At 41.6% G+C, this 21773-nt stretch overlaps 1 protein-coding gene across 1 annotated transcript in view; it reads left to right on the forward strand.

Moving 5' to 3' along the window:
* lonp2 (lon peptidase 2, peroxisomal) overlaps window positions 1–21773 on the forward strand; it is a 110710-nt gene that overhangs the window by 50615 nt on the left and 38322 nt on the right. The window contains exons 10-11 of the mRNA XM_072596247.1: window positions 239–365; window positions 5528–5661. Of these exons, the coding sequence (XP_072452348.1) occupies window positions 239–365; window positions 5528–5661 (261 nt within the window). The remainder of the gene's footprint in view (window positions 1–238; window positions 366–5527; window positions 5662–21773) is intronic.

Genomic DNA, 21773 nt, shown 5'->3' on the forward strand with positions numbered 1-21773 from the left:
AAAATGATATGGAAGGGTAATGTGTGTTCAGGGGGTTGTGGGGTGAACAGAGTGTCAAGGAGAGAACTAGCCCTCAGAATGCACTATACTAGGTTTTTGTGATTGTTTTGAATGCAATTGCCATTTATAATGTGTGTTGATTGCCAAGCATCTGTTAGGCTGTATTCTACTAACAGTTTAAGTGCTGTTTAAGGACATTAAGTGCATTATTTTAATTGGTGGATTCTTCAAATATCAGGTTATATTCAAGAGGAGAAGATTGAAATTGCTCACAGGCACTTGATCCCTAAACAGTTAGAACTACACGGGCTAACACCCCGACAGATCCAAATTCCAAAAGAGGCAACCGAAGATATCATCAGCAGGTCAGTGTGTTTTATGTCAAAAATCATCTGTCCAAAGCTTTTTGTTAGTTATGGTATGGTTTAACTTATTCAATTTCAGGACTGGATTGCTTCATAGCTTAAGATTAGAGCAAGGGAAGGAGCTGCATGTTATTTTTTGACATTAAATTTATTTCTCAAGTTAGAGTAAAGAAGCTGAAAGAGTGGTTAGAGATGTTACTTAAGTAGATATCGTGGTGATTGATAAATATAAGAATAAAATTGATTTTTGTTTTAAGTAAGTAAACAATATGAATGGAATTGTGAAAAGCACATGGAAAATATTTTGAAGATATTGTGTAGAAACAAACAGTGATGTTAGTAGTCAGGCAACTCAGTTTGCTGAATTTATTTTACTTACAATACGCCAGAAATAATAAAGCGAATGTAATTGAAACATATCAAATGCTTCAAATATTGGTAAAGTGAAATGAAAAAGAAATGCAATATAGCAAACTTGGCTCAAACCAGCAAAAAACTATAACCTAAAAACTATAAATACTGCGATCTACTGCAATGTCCCAGTATTTATGTTGTAAATAAAATATAACAGTAATGTAAAAATTCTGGGCATTACATTCCTATTACAGTCATGTCTGATATAACGTTTTAGTTCTGTTCTCGTGCGATCTCACGTTATAAGGAAATCTCACAATACCCAGGCCATGTAAAGTAAAGGGGCCAGAATAGCATTATAACCAATACAGGTAAGGAATGTTCGCATTCTTCAAATAGCAGTCTAAACTCTTCAATCGCATTAAAGCCAATTCGCATTGAAGAAACGTGTATTGCAGAACCGACTGTACTTTTTGAGTGGTTTTACATTGATTTTAGAAGGTGTGGTTTTACATAGGTTTTTTTTGAGGGATGTTGATGTCTTGAAACTTTAATTGGTCAGGGTTCACTGTGGTTACACGTACCTCTTGATGAATGGGAATATTGGATCAATTAGTACATTCCTGGTTCCAAAGATTCCAGTTAATAAAAAGTTTGCTGTAACCTGGAGTCATCGAGATGTATAGCATGGAAACAGACTCTTCATTCCAACTCGTCCATGCCAACCAGATATCCTAAATAAATCTAGTCCCACTTCCAGTATTTGGCCTATATTCCTCTGATGTCTTTTAAATGTTGTAATTGTACTAGTGTCCACCACCTTTGGCAGCTCAAGGAAGTCTAGCATTTTGGATTTGTTGGATCATGGAATGTTTCACGGTAGAAATAAACCATTTGACTTATCAGATCTATACTGGTTCACAAAATAAGATTCTATATTGTAAACACAATACCTCCAGTGTAAAGAGGTATTTCTTCTGATCACTGCTTTCAATAATTTTGATTATCTGAAATTTGTCTCCTATGATCATTTCACTGTTACTGACATCATAACGGAATTCTTACTCTCCAATAACATCCTCGTGAATTGTTATTGCAACTTTTCTTGTTTTTATATCCTTCATGTGAAGAAGTTCACAAAAACTGACAAATTTATACTAATTCAACAGAATCTGATATTCCTTTTAAATGTAAAACCAAATGTGTTTTCCATTCTCTAGAGCCTTCCACTGTTTAGTAACCTGAGTATCAGTACATCAAAATCCTGTACTCATAATTTTCATTGCTCTGACAGTCATGAAAGGAAAGAACAAAAATAGTGGATAAAATATTGGAATACATAACCATAATCCTGAAAAACAATTCCACAAAAACTATGATAAGGCACTAGTCAAACCATATTTGGCATGATCATGTTTCAAAATGGACATATTACCTATATACAGAAATGTGACCTACATTGCAAGATAATGAGGTAAAAGCAGAAAATGCTGGAAATGCTAAGCAGGTCAGCTAATATCTCTAGAGAGAAAAACAGGACTAATATTTCAGGTCTTTGCCATTTTATCAGAACTGGGAAAAGATAGAAATTTAATATGTTATGAGTAATCGAAAGAAGAGTGGTTGGGAAGAACAACCAAAGGAAAAACCTATGAAGTGGTTGGGGAAGGCAGGAAAGATTAAATAACAAAGGTTTTATGGTGTAAATCAAACAGTAAAATGGATAGCCATAGAAACAGAAAAAGCACTTCTAGATAAAATACGTGAAAATGGCAGGATCCTAAATAGCTGCCAGCAGGCAAGAAGGAAAGGATTTTTTTTCAAATTCCGATTTGTTCATGGCATGTAAGTTCACTGACTAGTTAGCGATTATTGCCCATTTCTAAATGGAGGTACCTATGGATTAGTGGAAAAAAATTTGAGAAGAGCTATACAGCCAGGCCCCTCCTACTCTGAGGTCTGCAGCCTACAGCATGTTGGCAGCTCCATTTAGGTGATGCCTTTTTGAGTGGTGGCAGTAGTCTCTAGTAGCTGGTGAAATACCAACAAACGTTGTACGTATCTTCGAGCTGGGGCTGTAAATGTCTTGGAAACCATTTTGAGTCCACACCAGGACAATTTTCCTGATTCTTTCCCACACTGAGGATGTTTCTTGCTGTGGATAATTGATCTGCAATCCTGCCTACATGAGGAAATCTTCCCCTGGCATGTGTCAGGGAACCATTTCAATCCAGCTATACATTGTTTTCTTGACTTTCCACCCTTCATTAATGCCAAACTGGGATTAGTAAAATTCTGCCCATGTGAGTCACGAGCACAAAAAGGTGCCTTATGGCTCAATGAGACTATTCTGGCTCTTGGTAGAGCAATTAATCAGTTCCATTGTTATGCTAATCTTATAACCTTGCAAATTTATTTTGCTCAAGTGCCCATCCAATATCCCTTCAAAATAATTGATCATTTCTGCTTTGACCACCCTCATAGTGAGTCATTTTTGGATTGTTACCATTTGCAATGTAAACAAAAATGGTATTTTACATTAACCCCATTGTGTCTTTTGCCCAAAATCTTAAAACACTGTCCCCCAGTCCTTGTATAATCGGCAACTGGAAACAGCTTTTCTTTGTCTACTTTGTCTAAACCTGCCATCATCTAATCCATCTCTATCAGATCTCCTATGCTTAGATGAAAACAACCCTAGCTTCTCCTACTTCACCTGTAGTTAAGTTTCTTCAGCTCTGAGGTCATTTTGATAACTTTCCTCTGCCCCTTCATAAAGGTATTTACAACTCCTCTAAATTATGGTCACTAGAATTAGACACAATATCCCTGATGAAGGGCTTTTGCCCGAAACGTCAATTTCGTTGCTCCTTGGATGCTGCCTGAACTGCTGTGCTCTTCGAGCACCACTAATCCAGAATCTGGTTTCCAGCATCTGCAGTCATTGTTTTTACCACAATATTGTAGTTGTTGCCTATCTAGAGTTTTTGAAAGATTCTGTGTAACTTCCCTGCTTTTGTTCTCAAAGTCTCTTTATCAAGCTCAAAATTCCATATGCTTTTCCAGCTGCTCTGGCCTTGCCACTTTCAATAGATCTGTGCACTTGAAACCCCGAGATCCAGCTGTTTCTGCTCACTTTCAAGAAGTGTGCCAGTACATCTATATATTGTCAATCTCTATTCCTCCTTCCAAAATGCATCTCACACTCACTTCTCTGCATTAAATTCTTCATTACTAGTTTGCCTATTTCCTATGTATGTCTTGTTGTAGTCAGTTGACAACACCTTATTTTTTGCCACACCTTCAAATTGGTATTACTGACAAATTTTGAAAGTTTACACTGCATCCTAATATACATCAAAAAAGAAGAATGAAAATGGATGGATTCTTTGGCATTAACCCAGGCAACCTGAATCAACAACATCAAACACAACCCTGTCAAACCTGCAATATTCTCCTCATGAGTATCTGGAACCTTATGGGAGAGCTTTACTGAAGAAGAGTCAAGTCACATCCTGACAGTTGATGGACTCAAATCTTTCAGACGATGCTGTAGACACTGCTATCACCAACTAAAGAGATGTCTTGTCCCATTGGTTAGACAAACCCATCAGAGGTGATGGAACAGTGGTATACTGTGGGGAGGGAGGATCCTTTGGATTCATCAAGAAGTGACTCTCCATGTTTCCCTCGTGCCCCCAGAAAAACTGATTATCAATACTCCTTCATGTGGAACACCTGAGAATGGCAAAGGCTCAGAATATACTCTATGTCGGGGACTTCATTGACCATCACCAAGAATGACCAGTAGCATCACAACTGAACAAGTTGGCTGAGTCCTAAAGGACATAGTGGCTAGACTACATCGTAGCAGGCGATGAGGGAAAATCTACTTGACCTTGCAATCACCATTTTACCTCTCATTGTTACACCTGGCTGTAATGTGTCTAAACCTTGTGGCGATGATGCCATGTTCTCATTAATGAAACCCACCATTCAGCTTTGTTGGGGCAGCAGCAGAATGGCACTGACTTTTATCAGACCTAGGAACTGAAATCTGGTCATTGATGAGGTGCAGAACCACAAGCAGCAGAATTATATTTGATCACAAGCTGTAACTTCATGGGTCTGCATGTACCCCATTCCAGCCTAGATATCAACCTTGGTACAATGAAAAGTGCAAGAGGGCATGCCAAGTGCATCATATGAAATACCTAAAAAAAAGATGTCAGCCTGCTGAAGCTACAACAGAGCACTACTTATAAGCCAAACAGCAGGCAATAGATATCACTAAGCAATTCCATAAGCAACAGATTAGAACTAAACCTTTTAAACAATCAGTTTGTGAATAGTGCTGTTAGGAGAAGGAGATCCAGTATTTGGATTCAGTGGCACTGATGGAATGGCACTGTAGTTCCATGTTAGGATGCTGTGTGGCTTGGAGGATACCTGCAGGTGCTTACGCTTCCACGTATCTGCTGCCCTTGTCCTTCAAGCCACTCTAGAAATTTCTTATGTTCATTGTAAGAGTCCACTCTTAATTTTACATAGCTGTCAATGGGGCAATTTAAATAAGGCTTTCTCATCCTGATCTCTGCTTTTGGTGCTGATAAATTTCTTCTGCAAGTTTGAGACAGGCTAATCATCAGTTAGTTCGATCAGGAGTAAAGACCCAATTACAATTATGTAATATTTGGGATAGTTCCACCTATGTTAATGAGCCACGTAATATCTTCTGTCTTTTGTTTGTAATTTATACTGGATGGTTTTGAGTATGCTGTTTCAAAAAAAAAATTTATGCTTTCCAGATATACCAGGGAGGCAGGTGTTCGCTCTCTTGAGAGAAAGATTGGAGCTGTTTGTCGTGCTGTGGCTGTAAAAGTGGCTGAGAGTCAACATAAGGCTACAAATTCCACTCGTACACATGTGACTGAGAAGGAAGGTGAGCTGACTTCTAATTATACGAAATGTTGGATAAAAACGCTTTTATCAAATAAAAATGATATGTGACACTTTAGCTGTAAGGAGAACAAAAAAAAGGTGCAGCTCCATTTAACCAACTAACTGACAAAGTGCATGCCTGCGGAATAGATGATGTAGGTGAATGGCAAAGAGTAAATGTATGCTCATGTGAAAGAGTGTCAGAGTGGAAACTCATGGCCGGTTTTAGGTCACTATCAACTGTAAATTACAACTTTTTGAAAAGTATTTAGAAGCAAGTGCAAGATGGCAAATTATACCAAACTAGTTGATGCTAAACAATATGCAACTATCCCAAAGAATATGAACAAGCTTAAACAAAGAGATGGGAGTGGTGAAGTGCAGTTTATTGTATATGTAGATATGAGTTTAGTACAAGAAATAAATGAGGTCTGAGCATTTCGGTGGATAAATTTCAAATTCATTCACTCAGGTAGTGACAAAACCAAATAAAAATTGAGGACATCTAACAGGAAATGTGACTTATTGGTCCAGAGATGTGACATAAATAATTTATGTTGTGTTGGTGAGGGAGAGGTATATTGCTGTGTCAATGTTGGCTGCATTACTAAGGCTAGGATTTACCCATGTTGGAGAGGTTCAGAGAAAGACTTTGTGACGAACTGCTAAACTGAAAAAATATTGAGTGGAAGCGCATAGGGATTTGAGTAATTTTGGCCTTTGGCAAGATGTCAATGATCTTACTCCATCTTTTATGCTGTTCACAAGTTCTGTGGTGAGCTTCTTGCTAGGCAGTGCAAGATACCAATTGATGATCTTTATTGGTTGTCAACTGCCTTGTTAACACCAAAACATGCCTCGTTACTATTCAAACTCCCATCTTGCCAAAGTCGCAAGACATTTAGAAAACTTGACAAAGAAACCAGAGTGTGGACCTGGCAGATTCAGCTTGCCATTTGGTCTGAATGAACTTTATGTTGTACATCAGCCAACAACATCTCAGAAGTATAGTAAGGCAACAACAAACGCACTCCTCCTCCATCTGCCAACCCATCCCAAACAAAATTGGCAATTTTAATGTACACTTGCATCACACTGTGGAAGCATAGACTTGCATTGCAGGGTATACCAGCAACTTGCATTGAAAAGCTGCAGTGGGGACACTTTGCCAGCTAGATCACGCTGAATCTCAGAGCTGTTCACTTGCTTTCTTAGCATTGTCTGCTTGCTTTGCCTTGTCTTGCTTTGCTAATTAGTGCAGTCACAAAAACAGGTTTCTTGCCTTGCTGCAAAACAATCCTTAGTCTAGGGGGCACTCTTCTTGCTGTATAACAGTGTGCTACATCAATCTCTCACCAGTTCCATGTGGCAGAGCTTATATGGCAAACATACAGTGCATATACAGCATGTGGGCACTCATAACTTCAATTCTAAGGGGAGTAATCCTCAATGGACATACTCATTAGTCACCAAGTCTTAGTAGAGTAAGTCAGAGAGCCTCCCATACTAATCAAAGGTGTGGACCACAGTCATACATTCAGTTACAGGTGAGTTTCAGTCAGGGGATTTGTGCCTTTATAGTCCAGGGAGGGAGCCATTGTCATTTTGTGGGGGACAGGGCTAATGCAGTTGGGGAGAAGACTGGGCACCACTCAGGGGTCATGACATTTCTTTCCTGGTAGTTCTGTCTGTCAAAAGAAAGGACCACAGTCTGTCATGTCCACCCACAGAAACTAATTTGTATGGAGGTTTGGGGATGTAGTCATGGGGAGGGGAGTGTGGCTGTAGCAGTGGCATTGAACCTTGGTGGTTTTGTCTTTGGGAATGGGGGCAGATGGTTCTGGACAAGTATACAGTACAAATGTACAAAGAAAGAACAAAGTACAATACAGCAGAGGAAACAGGCCTTTTAGTCTTCCAAGTGTAGACTGACATATTTTACCCATCCATACTAAAACTGTCTTCACTTACAGAATCTGTACCCCTGTATTCACTTTGTATTCATGTGTTTTTCTAGGTGCTTCTTGAATGCTGCTATTGTGTCTTCTTTCACCACTGCCTCTGGAAGCTGGTTCCAGGCACTCACCCTTTTGTGTGATAAACTTGCCTCACACATCCCTTTTTTTAAAACCCCCTACCCCCTGTCCAGCACTGCACCTTGAACCTGTGTCCCCTAATAATTGATCCTTCCATCCTGTGAAAAAACCTGATACTTTCCACACTATCCATGCCATTCACAATCTTTTAAACTTCTATCAGGTCACTATTCAACCTCCTGTGTTCCATTGAAAACAAACCCAGTCTATCTAACCTTTTGTCATAGCTAATTGTGATGGGGCAGCAGGATTTCAAAGACAGTGAAACTGGTAGGCATGGCTGGAAAGAGTATAATGCCAGGAGGATTTATTGTCCATAGTCAAAAGCATTCTTACTTCAAGTGGGGGGAGAGAGCTGTGAATGACCATTCCAGACATATGAATTTTTTTTTTAAACTGGGTGGGAAGGGTAGGCAGTTGTAGATGAATGTAAATGGGCAGAGGGGGGACATCAGAAAGTCTGAATCCATGGAGTTGTGGAATGGGCTTTTAAAGTAGAGCAACATAAGTTACAGGGCCATGAGGCTGCTCCATAGCCATCCAACAGCAATTCTACTCTCTGTATGTAGGACAGCCACTGCTGGACAAATCTTTGACAGTAATGTCTTTACATATAGAAGAAGCTAGGCATTAGACATGTTGAACCAGGAGGGCGAGGGATGTCAAGAGCACCTCATGCCATGTGCTTGCATTGTTCTCCCTGCTTGTAGATGTCTACACAGACCTCCATTCATTAAATGCTCACGAGTGCTCTGTGGAAATACATTGAGTGCATACCCAAAGAGAGACAAAAGCAGGTGCATGCAAGTTAAAGGCATCAACATTTACGAATACAGTTCTGTCTTAAAGACAAGCCTTTTTTACCCGTGCCACCCAAGTACCCTCAATATGTTTTCTTTCTCTCCCTCCCACTACCATCTCAAAGCAGGCTGCCTGGTTCTGCTGCTGCGGTAGAGGGAATCTGTTCTGGTGTGGAACGTGTTGAATCTGAAGGTTTGGAAGGGCAAACCTAGGGACGCTTGTGTGTAGATAAGCCAGATATGCCAAGGCTACTCTTGCCAGAGGCAAGTTGAACTTTCATGGGTCAAAAAGGGGGAAAGAAGCATGGGGTGGACAGCCCAGCCATCGCAACAGTGTTCTGAATGTTTGGTTCCACCTTTTTTAAAAAAACACTGGGTGCCTCCTGGCATTACCCTATCTTCTGTGAGGACAAGGAACCTGCACTGCGCGTCAAGTTTCCCTGTTCTCCTGTTGCCATGCCTTTGGTCCTGGGAGCCATTGGTTGAGATGATAGAGTGTAAGTGATCATCCAGTACCTCCTGAGGGTCCTGGACCTGGCCCTCCATGGCAGTCACTAACTTGTCTGTGGAGGCAGACAAATATCACAATATTCTCTGCACCGGTGTAGCTTCTGGGCTCTGAGGGCCATTATGCCCCATGTACCTGCTGCCGCTATTACTACTACTTGTATATTTGGATGAAGTCCCTGTTTGCCGTGGGCACACAAGGTAATCTCCTCTTAATAGGTGCCTGGTCTCTGGCAGTTCTGAGTGCCACCTGCTTGGGCCATGTTTTCCTCAGTCAGTTGTGAAACATTTGATGTGAGGGGCTCATCAGATTGTGATTTGCCTATGGTTCTAACCAAAATTACTTTAAGAAAACCGTAAAAGTGTGTATTCTGCCAACTCAGAATGCAATTAAAATAAAAAGAGAAGGTTCAGTGGTATACTGTTTAATGCAAATTAACATAATATAGTATGCTAAGAAAGAGCTTTTGTTAAATGCTAAATTGTGGATGTCCATAATCTTCTTTAGTAATGACAACAATAGGTTAATGGTGACATTTATTAGTTGCCGTGAGGATTTGTTAAAGAGAATATATATGATGAGCTGCATGAACGGAATAAGGTGTAAGAAAAAGAAAATAGGTATATAAAACAGGTATAAACTGAAGATTTGAATGGAAGACTTAGATTGAAAGCAAAATATTATTTTCTGCAATATTTTCCAAAATAATTCTCTGAAGAGATTTTGTGTATATTTCATCCTTTTCTTTAAATAAAATGTTGTAAGTACCTTTTTACAACATACTCTACTGGTCCATGCTTGTGCTTGTGATCCAGGCAAGCTTCACTTTGGGCATTTATTTTCACTTCACCTTTCTGATCTTCAAATAGCCCCTTTCGGGTTCTAACCAAACATGTTTGGTCTGGAACTTTCAAACTCCTTACACTGAAGTAACCTGTCTCCTTACATATTCGCCCTGTTTCATTTTTCTTTATTCTTTCGTGTAATATGGGTATCACTGGCAAAGTCAGCATTTGTTGCCTATCCATAACTGAGTGGCAAATTAGGCCATTTCAGAGGACAGTTCAGAGTTAACCATATTACTATAGATCTGAAGTCGCATGCAGGCTGATGAATCTAAACGAACTGATTGCCCCAGAAGGCTATGGAAGCCAAGTCACTGAGTATCTTTAAACAGAAATGGATAGGTTCTTAATTATTAAGAGGATCAAGGATTATAGGGAGAAGGCAAGAGAAACTCATCAGTCATTATCAAATGACAGAACAGACTCGATGGGTTGATTGGCCTGATTCTGCACCTATATCTTATGATCTTCAGTGACGATGACAGATTTCCCTTCTGAAAGACCATGAGTGGATCAGATGGGTTTTTCCGTCAATCCATGGTACCATTACTGATATTAGATTTATATTCAAGATTTATTAGTTGAATTTAAATAGCACCAGTTTACCATGTTGGAATTCAAACCTAGGTCTCCTGAGGATTAGCGTAGGTCTCCGGATTTCTAGACCAATAATGTTACCACTTTGCCATTATCTCCCCTAAAATTGCACTTTCAAACTGATACCTGACATCTGCAGTCCTTTTTTTAATTCATTTTACTGTCTCTTATCCTGTGAGCTCAGGCTTTGGGTTGTCCTTGCATTCCCCCTCATGGGAATGAATGTTACCTGAAACATTTCTTGCTGATCTTTTCTACTTTTCCTGTGACAGATATGTTTTCACTTCTTTGAAATTAGAAAGTAGGATCAAGGAAGAAGAGTAGGTCATTCAGTTCTTCAAACCTGCTCCGCCTTTCAGTGGCTGATCTGGTGCTCTTCAAATTTGGTCTTTTTACTGTAGATTGCTGTTGTTCTTCTTTATAGTTTTGTTGGTAGATGCTGAGACAACATAATGATTTAAAGTTTCTTTCATTCTGCTGTCATTAATTGTGAACTTATCATGTATATTCTTTTCTTGCATAATTCCAAACCTAAATTTCATTTGCTCGCAGAATACCGTACTGTTCTTTTTGATATTTGAGTTAGTTCCTGTTTAGTTCCACTTTGCCTTCCTAATTGTTTAATTGACTTATTTCAAAATCTTTTCATATTCCCTATTGTCAATCACACTTTAGGGCCCCGTATATTTGGTGTATGCCCTTTCTTTTAGTTTCAGTGTATTTAATTTACTTACTCATTTATAGTATGTCATTATTGACAAATTGTTCATGCTTTTTAATGGAATATATTTCTCCCATATCCCATTGATCTTTTTAAATATTCCCATTGCTATTCTATTTCCTTGTTAGTCAGTAACCTTTGCTAATTTAGTCTTAGTAGATCCATTTTCATTCCCTTAAAATCAGCTTCCTCCACCCTTTACAATTTACTGCTTTGGGCTTTGTCTTACTATTTAGATTAGATTAGATTAGATTAGATTACTTACAGTGTGGAAACAGGCCCATCGGCCCAACAAGTCCACACCGCCCCGCCGAAGCGTAACCCACCCATACCCCTACATCTACATCTAGATCTACCCCTAAGAATAGTTTTAATTCCTAATGACTGGTTTCAAACTACTAGTATTAAGTAAGAATTATGTAGGATAGGTCTTTATTGTACTGAAAAGTGTCTCATGATAAATTAAGTTGCTAGTTTACCCAAGTATGGAAGAGTCTCATTAATGATGAAAGTTATTGTGGTATTAATATTCCATGATTGTGGGTATTAATATCTAAGGGATTGATTCGGTATGAGACAAAGCTGAAAATTAAAACTAATCATGTTATGCAAAAATTTGGGTAAAACATACTTTTTGAACACATTATGTAATTAAGAGAAAATGATGTGATGTAGCTCCTTTTTTGTTCTGTTATTAGGATTCTCTTGACCATCACCATTATTGATGGTGGTGGCATCCATTAGTGTCATGAGACCATTGATCTGCGCCTGGGAAGTCTTGCTTCAATCTTTGTTGGTAGAGCAGCATCTGTTGTGGCTGTAGAATCCATTTAGGAGTGGCTGTCTCGGCTACAGCGACTGCACCTGAAGGCGGTGTCCTCCGGTGTGATCTTGGTGCTGTTTTTTGGTGGTTGCGCTTTTCTTCAGCATTAAGCCTTAATTTCTCTTCTTTTTTTTTAGACTTCTGCGTAATTCCAGCCTCCAACGAGAGCAATCGGTTGCAATGTCCTCCCTCCTCTCGACGTTCATGTTCATTGACTTCATGTCTCTCTTGCAGACACTTTTGAAACGAAGATGGGGCCGCCCTTGTGCTCTTTTGTTGGAGGCCAGTTCCCCGTACAGCAGGTCTTTCGGGATGCTCCTGTCTGATATGCGGTGTATATGGCCTAGGAAGCGAAAACGGAAACGGCATTGTTGGAGCAGGGTGAAGAAGCTGGGTATCTGGGCGTGGGCCAAGACCACATTTTTGGTAACTCAGTCAGTCCACTTGATGGCCAGGATGCATCTCAGGCTGTGAAGGTGGAAGCCGTTGAGACGCGGCTCTTGTCTGGGGCAGAGTTCTGAGGATGCAGGCCATGTAGACTGCAACCTCGGTGTGCATTGTTAGCTTTCTGTTCTCCCAGGCTCTCTTTGTCAGCCTAACGAATGTTGAGGCTGCTTGTCTGATCCACCTGTTGATATCTGAGTCTAGGGACAGACTGTGCAGGATGGTGGAGCCAAGGTATCTAAACTGGTGGACTGCGTCCCGCTCATAGTTGTTGATGGTAATGGCAGGGGGGTGCTCAACACCTTGACACAGTACGTTGGTCATCTTCAGGCTGATGGTCAAGCTGGCAGGCTCCTGAGACGCTGTTCATAAGGCATTGCGGTTGTTCTTCCGAGTGTGTTGCCAGTGCCGCATCATCTGCAAACAACATGTCAAAGCATGTTATGCTACTAGACCACAAACACCACCCACCCAGGCAACACTGCAAGCACTAAGGACAGCAAGAGGCAAGGCCTAAAAAACAGCCAGGCGCTGCACAAATAATTACCGGCTACAGCTATGTGAAAACATCCAGTCATCGTTTGACAGAAGCAACATCTCCGTGGAGTGTATGAGGGGATCAAGAAAACCATCAGTCCAACCCAGGGCAAGACAGCATCACTGAAAACCATAACAGGCAAGACCATCAAAGACAAAGGCAAGCAGATGGAGAGATGGGTGGAGCACTACTCTGAACTCTACTCCAGAGAAAACAGCATCTTGGACAGCACGCTGGACGCCATGGAATGCCTGCCTGTCATGGAGGAACTAGATGCATTGCTGCCTGCCAAAGAACTGAGTAAAGCAGTTGACAGCCCTCTGACTGGGAAGGCACCAGAATTGGATGGCATTCCACCAGAGGCAATTAAGTATGCAAAAGGCGTCCTGCTAAACTACCTGCATGAACTACTGCTCCAGTGCTGGAAAGAGGGAGCAGTGCTGCAAGACATGAGAGACTGCAACATTGTAACCCTATGTAAGAACAAAGGGGATCGAAGCAACCGTATCAACTACAGGGGAATCTCTTTGCTGAGCATCGTTGGGAAGTCTTTGCCCATGTAGTCCTGAACAGGCTGCAAAAAATTGCTGAAAGGGTATATCCCAAGATTCAGTGCAGTTTCAAATCAGAACACTCTACAATCGACATGATTTTCTCCCTTCGACAGCAGGGAGAAATGCAAAGAGCAAAGACTACCACTCCACATCGCCTTCATTGACCTTACGAAGGTCTTCGACCTTGTGAGCAGAGACTGACTGTTCAAAATCTTCACCAGGATTGGTTATCTCCTGAGGCTCCTCGGGATAGTTGGTTCATTCCACACAGACGTGAATGATGTCGTTCATTTTGAAGGCTCTTCGGAGGCCTTCAACATTCGCAGCGGTGTGATGCAGGTCTGTATGCTAGCCCCTATCCTGTTTGGCATCTTCCTCGCAGTCATGGTGAAGCACGCCTTTGGAACATCAACTGATGGTGTCTACCTCCAAACCAGATCAGATGGGAGGCTGTTCAGTCTGTCCCAGCTGAGGGCGCAAACCATCATTGATCCACAACAGAAAATTCATCAGCTGAAATGCTGTTTGAACAATGGACAGTTCTGCTCAGTCGATAACACTCTCTCCTCTATTTTCAAGTACTGTGAATCAAATTAGGCTGATCTTTCCATGCAGCATCTAGGGAGTGCTGTACTATTGGAAATGCAATTTTACAATTAAATTTTAAGCTGAGGCCTCATTTGCTTGCTGCAGTGGTGTCAATGAATATGAAACCCCATACTCTAACTGTTTACTGACTAAAATGTAGAAAACCCAGTTGTGTGAACCAGGTAAGGAGAAAGACCTGGATATGATTCCCGGTGAATTGTGGAAACATCAAGTCTTTGTAGGTTACCTTCGGTACTTAGGAAACTGGTCTGAATTTTACCAAAAATCAGCCTAGCTGTCAATTTCAAGGAGTTTCATTCAGAGTTTCTCTCCGTGAACTCTAACAATTCTCTGTTCACCTCATATGTATGCACACACCTCTATGATGCCACTCATAATATCTTCTGTTTAGCAGCAGCGGGAATACTTGCTGCTGGGACGTACTGGAATTCATACCACCAGCACCACATTTAAATCTTGTACACCAGGTCAATCTCTGTAAGCTAGGAACTGCCATAAGTTGTAGTGTGGAAAAAACTGTCCTGGAAATGTGGCCAACAGAAGTTGACACACCACTTTGCTAACAGGGACCTAAAGGTCCTGGTGGGCGGGGGGGTGATGGAGAGTAGGGCAGTCCTTATCCCTCGGAACTATGAGATGAGACCACTATACCAGATCTTGCAACCTGTTCTGAAATTGCCACCAAGGTTAGTGCGGTGTCCACAGTTCAAAGGAATGCCAGCAGTATAAGAGGAAGGTTAATGACCTTCTGTCCTCTGCCAGAGTAAGTGACACCGTCTTCTCTCTGCAACTTCACATGCACAGCAACTCTGCTATTGCACCCACCAAGGCTCATGGTCTACCACTCACAAATGTATGCAGAATCTTACTTTACTTGTTTACCCATCCATCCCCACCCTGAACCTTAACCCCTGGACAATCACTAACAGCTGTGGCAGTCGCTTTCATCTTACTCAATCCTTCTGTTTGTCTCATTACAAGAGGAGCAGCTCACAATAGGGTACAGAGAGCCAAGGTGAATGGTGGGATGTTCAATACTTATCACCTCACTCCCTGTGAGGAGAGAATCCTTGCCTTCGTGGGAGAGATGATGCTAAGACCTACATATCCCAACAACCAAGGAAATTTATATAGTGTTGTGCTGCCGTCTCATAACCAGCACTGTGAACATGTTTTCAACATGCTCAAATGACAACCATTATTTTGCAACTCATTCTTTCTCTTGCAAATGGGTTGGGTAGGTTGGCTCGGTTAGATTTGGGCATGCATTCTCGTGAGGACGTCACTGCCATGATGTCAAAATCATTCAAACTTGGTCAACTCCCAGTCAAATGCATAGAATCCAGAAAGCTCAGAAGGAAAGTTGGTATTAAGATGTTCAGAAGCCCATTGGAGTTGGTGCTTATTTACTCAAAAACTGGAAAGAGATCCAAGGTGACCCTGATGAGATTATTGAGAAAAATGTTAGAGGTCATTGGAAAGCCAGAGATGAAAATTTAGTGGTGGTGATGTTGGTCCTGCTCACCTGTTGAAGAAACAGCTGAAGCCCTGCATCACCTTTCAATGGGAGCGGCAACGCTATTCTGACATAATCTAATATGTACTTGGATTGAATCTCCTTTCTCTCATCTCTTTCTTCTGTCATGCTATAATTCCTTCTATTTTAGAAGTTGAAGATGGTGGAAGCACATACTTCTTTATCCATCACCAGAACCAAGTATTTCTTTCTTTATAGATATTCTTCCAGTTAGTGGAGAAAAAGGTAGAAACGGAGAAAATGAAGAGAAACCGAGAATCAATTTTGCACTTGCAGATAGCAGTTCAGAGATTAATACTGTATATGTGTAGAAGTCAATATAGAGGAGGGATCTGTGTTCTGAGATGCCATGCAAAGTGTATAGGAGTTAGATTAGTGGGAAAGGATGGAAAACATGCCAGTTCACAACACCTTGAAGTTTGTTCTGCTGCAGTGGAGTCAAATTAGGGATTTAGAGTCATAGAGATGTACAGCATGGAAACAGACCCTTCGGTCCAACTCATCCATGCAGACCAGATATCCCAACCCAATCTAATTCCATCTGCCAGTACCCAGCCCATATCCCTCCAAACCCTTCTTATACATATACCCATCTAAATGCCTCTTAAATGTTGCAATTGTACCAGCCTCCACCACTTCCGCTGGCAGCTCATTCCATACCTGTGCAACCCTCTGTGTGAAAACATTGCCCCTTAGGTCTCTTTTCTATCTTTCCTTTCTCACCCTAAGTCTATGCCCTCTAGTTCTGGACTCCCCAATCCCAGGGAAAAGACTTTGCCTATTTACCCTATCCATGCCTCTCATAATTTTGTAAGCCTCTATAAGGTCACCCCTCAGCCTCCGTCGCTTCATGGAAAAAAACCTTAGCCTGTTCATCCTCTCCCTGTAGCTCAAATCCTCAACCCCAGCAACATCCTTGTAAATCTTTTCTGAACCCTTTCAAGTTTCACAACATCTTTCCGATAGGAAGGTGACCAGAATTGCACACAATATTCCAACAGTGGCTGAACCAATGTCCTGTAAAGCCACAAAATGACCTCCCAACACCTGTACTGAATACTCTGACCAATAAAAGAAAGCATACTAAACGCCGCCTTCACTATCCTATCTACCTGCGACTCTACTTTCAAGGAGCTGTGAACCTGCACTCCAAGGTCTCTTTGTTCAGCAACACTCCCTAGGACCTTACCATTAAGTGTATAAGTCCTGCTAAAATTTGCTTTCCCAAAATGTAGCACCTCTCATTTATCTGAATTAAACTCCATCTGCCACTTCTCAGCCCATTGGCCCATCTGGTCCAGATCCTGTTGTAATCTGAGGTAACCCTCTTCGCTGTCCACTACACCTCCAATTTTGGTGTCACCTGCAAACTTACTAACTGTACCTCTTATGCTCGCATCCAAATCATTTATGTAAATGACAAAAAGTAGAGGACGCAGCACCGATCCTTGTGGCACTCCACTGGTCACAGGCCTCCAGTCTGAAAAACAACCCACCACCACCACCCACTGTCTTCTACCTTTTGAGCCAGTTCTATATCCAAATGACTAGTTCTCCTTGTATTCCATGAGACCTAACCTTGCTAATTAGTCTCCTATGGGGAACCTTGTCGAACGCCTTACTGAAGTTCATATAGTTCACATCTACTGCTCTGCCCTCATCAATCCTCTTTGTTAATTCTTCAAAATACTCAATCAAGTTTGTGAGACATGATTTCCCACGCACAAAACCATGTTGACTATCCCTAATAAGTCCTTGCCTTTTCAAGTACATGTGAGCAAATGCGAGGTCTTGCACTTTGGAAAAAAGAATACAAGCATGGACTACTTTCTAAAATTCGTAAAGCCAAAGTACAGAGGGATCTGGGAGTGCTCGTTGAGGATTCTCTAAAGGTAAACATGCAGGTTGAGTCCGTGATTAAGAAAGCGAATGCAATGTTGTCAATTATCTCAAGGGTTGGAATATAAAAGCACAGTTGTGCTACTGAGACTTTATAAAGTTCTGGTTAGGCCCCATTTGGAATACTGTGTCCAGTTTTGGTCCCCACACCTCAGGAAGGACATACTGGCACTGGAGCGTGTCCAGTGGAGATTCACATGGATGATCACTGGAATGGTAAATCTAACATATGAGGAACAGCTGAGGATCCTGGGATTCTATTCGTTGGAGTTCAGAAGATTAAGGGGAGATCTAATAGAAACTTACAAGATAATATATGGCTTGGAGAGGGTGAACGCTAGGAAATTGTTTCCGTTAGGCGAGGAGACTAGGACCCGTGGACACAGCCTTAGAATTAGAGGGGGTCAATTCAGAACAGAAATGCGGAGACATTTCTTCAGCCAGAGAGTGGTGGGCCTGTGGAATTCATTACCACAGAGTGCAGTGGAGGCTGGGACGCTAAATGTCTTCAAGGCAGAAACTGATAAATTCTTGATGTCACAAGGAATTAAGGGCTACGGGGAGAATGCGAGTAAGTAGAGTTGAAATGCCCATCAGCCATGATTGAATGGCGGAGTGGACTCAATGGGATGAATGGCCTTACTTCCGCTCCTGTGTCTTATGGTCTTATGTACATCCTGTCCCTCAGGATTCCCTCCAGCAACTTGCCCACCACCGACGTCAGGCTCACTGGTCTATAGTTTTTTGGTTTGTCCTTACCACTTTTCTTAAATATTGGCACCACGTTAGCTAACCTCCAGTCTTTCAGCACCTCACTTGTAACTATTGATGATACAAATATCTCAGCAAGAGGCCCAGGAATCACTTCCCTAGCTTCCCACAAAGTTCTAAGGTACACCTGATCAGGTCCTGGGGATTTATCCACTTTTATGCGTTTCAAGACATCCAGCACTTCCTCCTCTGCAATATGGTCATTTTTCAAGATGTCACCATCAATTTCCCTACATTCTATATCTTCCCTTCTGTCTTCTACCTTTGAGCCAATCCTGTATCCAAATGACTAGTTCTCCGTGTATTCCATGAGATCTAACCTTGCTAACCAGTCTCCCATGGGGAACCTTGTCGAACACCTTACTGAAGTCCATATAGTTCACACCTACCACTCTGCCCTCCTCAATCCTCTTTGTTATTTCTTCAAAAAACTCAATCAAGTTTGTGAGACATGATTTCCCACGCACAAAGCCATGTTGACTATCCCTAATCAGTCCTTGCCTTTCCAAATACATGTACATCCTGTCCCTCAGGATTCCCTCCAACAATTTGCCCACCAGTGACGTCAGGCTCACTGGTCTATAGTTCCTTGGCTTGTCCTTGCCACCTTTCTTAAACAGTGGCACCATGTTAGCCAACCTCCAGTCTTGTGGCACCTCACCTGTGACTATCGATGATACAAGTATCTCAGCAAGAGGCCCAGCGATCACTTCTCTAGCCTCCCACAGAGTTCTAGGGTACTCCTGTTCAGGTCCTGGGGATTTATCCACTTTTATGCGTTTCAAGATATCCAGCACTTCCTCCTCTGTAATATGGACATTTTGCAAAGTGTCACCATCTATTCTCGATCTTCCATATCCTTTTCCACAGTAAGTACTGATGCAAAATACTAGTTGAGTATCTCCCCCATTTTCTGCAGCTCCACACAAAGGCCACCTTGCTGATCTTTGAGGGGCCCTGTTGTGTCTCTAGTTACCCTTGTGCCCTTAATATATTTGTAAAAGACCTTTGGATTCTCCTTAATTCTATTTGCCAAAGCTATCTCATGTCCCCTTTTTGCCTTCCTGATTTCCCTCTTAAATATTCTTCTACTGCCTTTATACTCTTCTAAGGATTCACTTGATCTATCCTGTCTATACCTTACATATACTTCCTTCTTTTTCTTAACCAAACCCTCAATTTCTTTACTCATCCAGCATTCCCTATACCTACCAGCCTTCCCTTTCACCCTAACAGGAATACACTTTCTCTGCATTCTCATTATCTCATTTCTGAAGGCTTCCCATTTTCCAGCTGTCCCTTTACCTGCGAACATCTGCCCCCAATCAGCTTTTGAAAATTCTTGCCTAATACCGTCAAAAATGCCTTTCTCCAATTTAGAACTTCAACTTTTAGATCTGGTCTATCCTTTTCCATCACTATTTTAAATCTAATAGAATTATGCTTGCTGGGATCAAAGTGCTCCCCCACTGACACCTTAGTCACCTGCCCTGCCTTATTTCCCAAGAGTACGTCAAGTTTTGCACCTTCTTTGGTAGGTACATCCACATACTGAATCAGAAAATTGTCTTGTACACACTTAACAAATTCCTCTCCATCTAAACCCTTAACACTATGGCAATGGGCTGAATGGCCTTACTTCCGCTCCAATGACTTATGGTCTTATGTACATCCTGTCCCTCAGGATTCCCTCCAGCAACTTGCCCAGTCTATGTTTGGAAAGTTAAAATCCTCTACCATAACCACCCTATTATTCTTACAGATAACAGATTTCCTTACAAGTTTGTTTCTCAATTTCCCACTGACTGTTAGGGGGTCTATTATGCAATCCCAGTAAGGTGATCATCCCTTTCTTATTTCTCAGTTCCACCCAAATAACTTCCCTGGATGTACTTCCAGGAATATCCTCCCACAGCATAGCTGTAATGTTATACCTTATCAAAAACGCCACTCCCCCTCTTCTCTTGCCTACCTTTCTATCATTCCTGAAGCATTTTATCCTGGAACATTAAGTTGCCAGTCCTGCCCATCCCTGAGCCTTGTTTCTGTGATTGTTAGTCCCAGTCCCATGTTCCTAACCATGCCCTGAGTTCATCTGCCTTCCCTGCTAGGCCCCTTGCATTGAAGTAAATGCAGTTTAATTTATTAGTCCTATTTTGTCCCAGCCTGCCATGACTGTTTGACTCGCTTCTGTTCTTAACTGTACCAGTCTTAGATTGATCTCTTTCCTCACTATCTCCCTGGGTCCCATTCCCCCATCTTACTAGTTTAAATCTTCCCGAGTAGCTCTGGCAAATCTCCCTGCCAGTTTATTAGTCCCCTTCCAATTTAGGTGCAATCCATCCTTCTTGTACAGGTCACTTCTACCCCAAACAAGAATCCAATGATCCAAAAATGTGAATCCTCCCATCCACCAGCTCCTCAGCCATGCATTCATCTGCTCTATCCACCCATTCCTGCCCTCACTAGCTCGTAACACTGGGAGTAATCCAGATATATTACTACTCTCGAGGACCTCCTTTTTAAATTCCTGCCTAACTCTCTGTGATCTCCAATCAGAATCTCAACCTTTTCCCTTCCTGTGTTGCACACCTGACCTCTTGCTGGCTCCTCTCCCCCAATAGAACATTCTGCACCCTCTCTGAGACATCCTTGATCCTGGCACCAGGGAAGCAACACACCATTCTGATTTTTCGCTGCTGGCCACAGAAATGTCTGTCTGTACCTAGGACTAGAGAATCCCCGAACACAGTTGATCTCTTAGAACCCGACATACCCCTCGATTTTGGTTAGTTAATTTTCAGACAAAGTTGATGAATGTACAGAATACTGTGCTTAGTGCACCGGAATACCTGCTGGAAAGCCTGCACTCAGTAACCAAGAGCTTGGAGAAATCCAGCAGCAACTTGACACTTACGTGTCTAGTCACTGGTATCCTGCACCTTGAGGAAACCTGACGTTCTTGCAAGCATTTCTGGTTACCCAGTTATTGGAAGGATATTATCAAGCTGGAGAAGATTTGGAAGGGATTTACCAGGATGTTACCAAGTATGGGAGGCTTGAGTTATAAAGAAAGGCTGGATAGGTTGGAACTTTTTTAACTGGAACGTGGGAGATTGAGAGGTGATCTGACAGACGTTTATAAAGTAATGAGAGACATAGATGGAGATAATGGAAGATTTCAAAGGCATATTTTTAAGGTGAGAAGAGAGAGATTTAAAAAAGATAGGCAAATTTTTTACATAGAGGGTGGGTCATGTGTGGAGTGAACCTTCTGAGAAAGTAGTGGATGTGGGTATAAAGTTAACAAGACATTTGGATACAAACATAAATAGGAAAGGTTTGGAGGGATATGAGCCAGAAGCAGGCAG

Source organism: Chiloscyllium punctatum, chromosome 26 (genome assembly GCF_047496795.1).
Source record: "Chiloscyllium punctatum isolate Juve2018m chromosome 26, sChiPun1.3, whole genome shotgun sequence".
In the NCBI taxonomy this organism is placed as follows: Eukaryota; Metazoa; Chordata; class Chondrichthyes; order Orectolobiformes; family Hemiscylliidae; genus Chiloscyllium; species Chiloscyllium punctatum.